General features: G+C 43.0%; 1 protein-coding gene across 1 annotated transcript; it reads right to left on the reverse strand.

The window, feature by feature from the left end:
- Positions 1–1,642: 1,642 nt before the first annotated feature.
- Positions 1,643–5,551, reverse strand: LOC311322276 (phospholipid scramblase 2; the record flags this gene model as incomplete). The annotated part of the gene is made up of 6 exons (XM_084454344.1): positions 1,643–1,675; positions 2,895–3,056; positions 3,579–3,740; positions 4,805–5,025; positions 5,350–5,392; positions 5,483–5,551. The coding sequence occupies 6 exons, from the start codon at positions 5,549–5,551 to the stop codon at positions 1,643–1,645; spliced, it is 690 nt and encodes a 229-aa protein (XP_084310470.1).
- Between the last annotated feature and the right edge of the window lie 1,094 nt (positions 5,552–6,645).

Genomic DNA, 6,645 nt, shown 5'->3' on the forward strand with positions numbered 1-6,645 from the left:
GAGGTAGGTAGGTAGGTAGGAAGGTATGTAGGTTGATAGGTAGGCAGGCAGGTAGGTAGGTAGGTAGGTAGGTAGGTAGGTAGGTAGGTAGGTAGGTAGGTAGGTAGGTAGGCAGGCAGGTAGGTAGATAGGTACAGTAGGTAGGTAGGTAGGTAGGTAGATAGGTAGGTAGATACTGTTGGTAGGTACGTAGGTAGGTGGGTAGGTAGTTAGGTACTGTAGGTAGGTATGTAGGTAGGTAGGTAGGTAGGTAGGTAGGTAGGTAGGTAGGTAGGTAAGTAAGTAAGTAGGTAGGTAGGTACTGTAGGTAGATAGATAAGTAGGTGGGTAGGTAGGTAGGTAGGTAGGTAGGTAGGTAGGTAGGTAGGTAGGTAGGTAGGTAGGTAGGTAGGTAGGTAGGTAGGTAAGTAAGTAGGTAGGTAGGTAGGTAGGTAGGTAGGTAGGTAGGTAGATAGGTACTGTAGGTAGGTTTATTGAGTAAAGTACTTCCTACCCAGTAGACACAGGTGTGTTCTACTGTACATTGAGAGGTCAATGAGAGGTTAATGAGAGGTCAATGAGAGGTCAATGAGAGGTCAATGGTATGTTGCAGAAGCATGCATACAGTAGTGGAACCTGAGTCAATGACCAAATACACAATTCCAAGAGACACTAATATTGAGATGTACGTTTTTAAATTAAGCTTTACTATTAAACTTATGTGATCTTAATATGGATAGCTTAATATGGATAGCTTACTGTAACATGGCTAATTAGCTCCCTCTTGTGGAAGGGAAAAGAAAATGAATAAAATGGCTTATTGATAACACATACTATTTGTAAATGGTGGAGCTAAGTAAAAACATACCTACCCAATAACATTTCAGTAGTATTGCCATGAATATATAGAAGTAGTCATAGTAGTAGTAGTTTAATAAATAAACAAATACAACCATTAAATAAACAGATTGCATCACGGTTTAAAAGGTTTGAACAAAAATCATTTTCAATCATGGTGACATCAACAAATAACCTAACAATACGTTACATATATTCTATTCATATCCTGTCTACCAAAAATAGACACATGTGTTTGTTTGTGGTTGTCCACTTTCTACACAGCTTTACAATTACAGTGGAAGGAATCATGGCCACACCCCCTGCTGTTTGCATGTCACATCTTGTTTATGGGAGGTTGTGTTGATTCTGTTTTGACACAATCATGTGGTGAATGGGTGGTTCTATTCAACCCAGGTCAGGGCCCCACAATGCACACACACGCACGCACACACACACACACACACACACACACAAACACACACACACAAACACACACACACACAAAGACATCCTTACATTCAGTATCTAAGAAACGCCTCACTGTGTACTTCCAGTTCTGAGTAGCCTGATTTAGTAGCAGCGTGTCCCAAGCAGAGGTGCTAAAACTACAACTAACCAACTACCATAGGAGCTATATTCACCTGTATTCCTTTTAACCTGCTACAGTGCCTCCGACATCATAGGTACATATCGTTTCTTTATCCTGATCAAGTCACGTCACAAAGAACCCAACAGGGGGTGTCTGGGAATGTGCTGATCAGGGTGGCGATGTGGCCTTCTACCCGCAGAGTCCATTCACTGGTTGAGGATGTCCACTCTGCTCCTAGTTGTTTGCGCTCTCAAAGAACATGAAATCCTAAAGACAAGCGGTATGAGAAAGAGAAAAACACTGAAACAGCCATGAGATTACACAGCTTTCACAATCTCACACATGAACAAGCTGCTCTCAGCCTGTCCGTCTGTCTGTCTGTCTGTCTGTCCGTCTGTCCGTCTGTCCGTCTGTCCGTCTGTCCGTCTGTCCGTCCGTCTGTCTGTCTGTCTGTCCGTCTGTCTGTCTGTCCGTCTGTCTCTGTCTGTCCGTCTGTCTGTGTGTCCGTCTGTCTGTGTGTCCGTCTGTCCGTCTCTCTACCCAGACTTTCTTCAGACACCGTCGGCCTGACAGAGCTTGAGGTACTTCCTTCAATTGCAGAGTTTAAATCCATGGCTTTTGACATTTGTACTTCGACCTGTAACTGTTTTTAATTATTATTATTATTATTATTTTGTATTGTATTTGTTCTGTTGTTATTTGTGTATTTGTGTGAACTCGTCAACTCTGTAAATGATAGAAACCTCAGTGCTTTACGAGTATAAAGGTTTGAAATGAAATTAAAATGACAGCATTTATATTTGGCACAGGTATCCACAGGGATCCAGGACAGACCATGACAGTGCTGGATTGTTAATAAATTTACATTTTGGCTGATTTTAACATCAAATACTGATCCAAGCCCCCAGCCAATAGAAATACTGCTCCGGCCTCAGCGTCCCAGTTGCCTACAATGGACTAAATGGCCAATTACTGATTGCTCCAACGGGTATCAGAACTAATTGCTAATAACAGGAGTTTATATTACGCCAGCTTGTATGACTGATAATAATAACAGCTCCAGATGGGCTTGTCAAGCTTGAGAGATGTTCATGAAATCCAAGTAACACCAATGTGTTACCCCCAATTTGTTCCTTTCTGTTTTCCTACTTGATTGATGTTCTCTAAGTTTCTCTAAGTTTATTGTTTTACAACCTCTGTGAAACTTCCTTCTCATCCGTTCCAAGAGAATCAGTAACCACCATTTGCTCTGTGACATCACTTCCCTGTCCTCTTCATCCTGAAACTGTATGTCACTTTCTTTTTCACGTTATAAGATATCACTTTCGAGTCCCAGTCCCTCACTCTCGCGTAGGAAACACTTCCTGTGCAGAGTCCGTTTTGCTAATCGTAACATAGAATAAAACTATTATCTTTCGTTTGAAACCAGCTTGAATCGACCACATCGCGTTAAACGTTAGACAGTGACAATGAGGGAAATACTCACGATGAGGAAACAGGCTCCGATCATCACCGCCTTCATCTTCACGTCCAGATCCATGGGGAACTGGATCCCAAAGTTGTCTGTGTCCGTGAACATCTCACGCAGGAGACCCGTCCACTGCTTACTGATTTTCCCAATCTTACTGACCTCATCCATGGTCAGGATCTGGAAATAATAAAACATAAATCTTAGAAAAGTATAGGCTATGTGACAGTGTGATGTACAGTATATCAAATAAATATGATGTGAGAGAGGCAATAATTACAATACTTACAATCGGAATCTCTTGCCCAGGGTCACAAAATTACCATAAATGCAATTTCATTGCTTCGTCTGTCATTGAATTCAAATCAACTTGGGAGGCAATATTATGCTTTGGCAATATTATGCTTCAGCTACTCGCTCACCGCAGTCTGGGGAGAGTCCTTTATCCTTGAAGCAAATCAACTTCTCAGCCAAGAACAGAAAACCGCTAAAACATGCAACAATAGCCGCATTGTACCACACCAAAAAAACAACCTGGGGGATGGCCTTTGTATACCCACAATCCCCTCTGATTGGGAACACATGTCCTGTTTCAGTGAAGGGGGTAGGTCCCCTTTATAGAAATGTCCTGAGGCCCAGAACACCCATGTCATCTTCTGTTTTCACAAATGTCATTAGGCCAGCCATGTTTGGATAACTTACCTCAAAGTCCACATCTGGAAGGCAGCTCCAGCCACAGAACGGCCCGTGGATCCTAAGCACGGGTTCCCTGTTTTCGTTCTCCACGATGAATTTTGGCGAGAAGGGGTGCCACTGCTGGATGACATAGCCCACCGTGTTGCCCGGGGGAGACTGCACCTCCAGCTGAGCCGTGGGATTGTGGGAAAGAGAAGCGGGTTGGTCGATGCCCCCGGGGGGGTCGGAGTAAATAGGGATGGGGTAAAGGGCGAGATATAAACAAAGGTAGAAAGGATGAGTGGATAAATAAAAAAAAACATGTCTGTGAGTTATAGGACACACACATAAAACAACAACAATAACCATGCATTAGTTTATTAGATATGTCACAGACTTCCGTTAGGGAGAGCTTTTGGGGGGGCCTCTGTTCTACTCTCAGGGTTTTTTACACGGGGTTCCTATAAAGGTTCTCCAGTAGAGAACCCTTTTTTAGAGTGGAGTATCATGACCCTCAAGAGCGGGTTGATGAAGGCTAATATAGCAGTCCCAAAAGACTGACCAGCTCTATTATAGCAGTCCCAAAAGACTGACCAGCTCTATAACAGTCCCAAAAGACTGACCAGCTCTATTAAAGCAGTCCTAAAAGACTGACCAGCTCTATTAAAGCAGTCCTAAAAGACTGACCAGCTCTATAACAGTCCCAAAAGACTGACCAGCTCTATTATAGCAGTCCTAAAAGACTGACCAGCTCTATTATAGCAGTCCCAAAAGACTGACCAGCTCTATTATAGCAGTCCTAAAAGACTGACCAGCTCTATTATAGCAGTCCCAAAAGACTGACCAGCTCTATAACAGTCCCAAAAGACTGACCAGCTCTATTATAGCAGTCCTAAAAGACTGACCAGCTCTATTATAGCAGTCCTAAAAGACTGACCAGCTCTATTATAGCAGTCCTAAAAGACTGACCAGCTCTATTATAGCAGTCCCAAAAGACTGACCAGCTCTATTATAGCAGTCCCAAAAGACTGACCAGCTCTATAACAGTCCCAAAAGACTGACCAGCTCTATTATAACAGTCCTAAAAGACTGACCAGCTCTATTATAGCAGTCCCAAAAGACTGACCAGCTCTATAACAGTCCCAAAAGACTGACCAGCACTATTAAAGCAGTCCCAAAAGACTGACCAGCTCTATAACAGTCCTAAAAGACTGACCAGCTCTATAACAGTCCCAAAAGACTGACCAGCTCACCTCTTGTAGACAGCAGGGGAAGAAGCAGGACATGCACTTGAGGGGCCGGCTGACGGTGATGACTTCCTGTCCGAAGTTGTCGAGGACGCGGATGGTGAAGGATCTCAGCGGACCACAGCACTGGCGACTCAGACAGTCGTTCTCCTCCACGGCGTAGAACACGTTCTGACCCACGGCGTTCCGCACCTCATACTTGTTGTTGCTCTCAAAGCCCACGAGGGCTGTATGGACGCACACACACACACACACACATGCACACAAGCATGCACACACAGACACGCACACACACGCATGTCGCACACACGCACACATACACACACACGCACAATTAAACACACACAAACACACACACACACATAAAGGCCTCACACCATGCATATGCATGCACACACACATAAAACACACAGAATCCACCAATTATTTAAATGCTGCCCTTGCTATATATTTATAATCTGTCTTTTAACCTACAGTATGAACCATGAAGGCATATTGAATACCATTAGAGATTAACTAAACCACTCAAATCGAACAAGAACAGTGCTCACCTTCGACAAGTTCAACTTTCTGTTTTATGAGTAGCTGATCGACCTACATAATAAGAGAAAGAAGACATTCACAAATTAGTTTTTGTCTTGCACTCAATCGAAGGAATATAATCAACCATCAACTGGAACTTACTTGTGTTAGATACTCCAGTCCAGGTGGACAGTCTGGTATTCCCGGGCTGGGCACTGAGTACATATTCATTTTCTCAGGGATGGTATGACCTAGCTGTCAATGATTCATTACACCGTTATTGTAAGGAATTGACCCAAATAATCCTAAAATGAGATCTAGCGCCATCTCATGTTGACTTGCACGACATACTCACAAAAATAAAGCACCGCTCTGATTATAAACTTGCACTCTACTGCATGGGAATTTGCAATCACAATAATAATTTAATGATTATGATTATGATAGTAATTTTCAGCCTGCTGTATGTCTCAATATGATCAGGCTACATATAATGCTCAGTGCGAGAGCTGGATAAGAACGGGTACTATGCCCCCTGTAGCTCAACTTAAAAGATAATCAGACAAGGGTCTGTTGTCTTCGTTAGAATAGCAATCCAAATAACAAACGGCAATCCTATTTGGTAGCCTAGCGCTGTGATACACACTTGGCTATGGACACGAAGCCAAGTGTTCCAGGTGACATGATTGCAATATTATAATGCCAATTGAAGCTTAAAGCCTCTCCGTGTTTTTATATGTTGTCCTGCAGACTGTAATTAGTCTCAAGCAATATACACGCTCCGTCTGCGACAGGGCCTGTTTATTCTGAGTGATTAATAAAAGGCTGCATCCATAAACCAGTGCAATAATTTAATCAGTTAGTATAGTAGCATTTAGTCCGATTATACAGCAATAGTATCGGTTAGGAATACTCACCAGTTTATCCGTGTGTGAAATTTAGCCTAGCGGGCCACCTCGAGAGCTCTGTGATAAATCTATGATCTCATTGGTCGACGTCATTGTGTTTCCCACTCCTGTCAGCCAGTGGCCAGGCTAGGATATGAATGCCAGGAAGTATTAATCAATATTTTACAGCGCATGCTCCAGTTCTGTTAGCAGGCAGGCATGATAATGCTAACCTACATGTTCAAACGTTAAGACGGTTCTCCACCCACTTTTCAAGTGTGCATTTGTACTAACCCAAATGCTCTCTAAGCCCACGAGGGATTATGCAGTGTTTTCAACTTCACCCTCCCGGGTTATAGAAATTTGATTTGGAAATATCTAGTCTTGTTTGGAGACATATTCCCTCTGCCCATTCAGTGGATCAAATGTCCCATGATT

Source organism: Borostomias antarcticus (assembly GCF_949987555.1).
Source record: "Borostomias antarcticus genome assembly, chromosome: 2".
NCBI classification, from domain to species: domain Eukaryota; kingdom Metazoa; phylum Chordata; class Actinopteri; order Stomiiformes; family Stomiidae; genus Borostomias; species Borostomias antarcticus.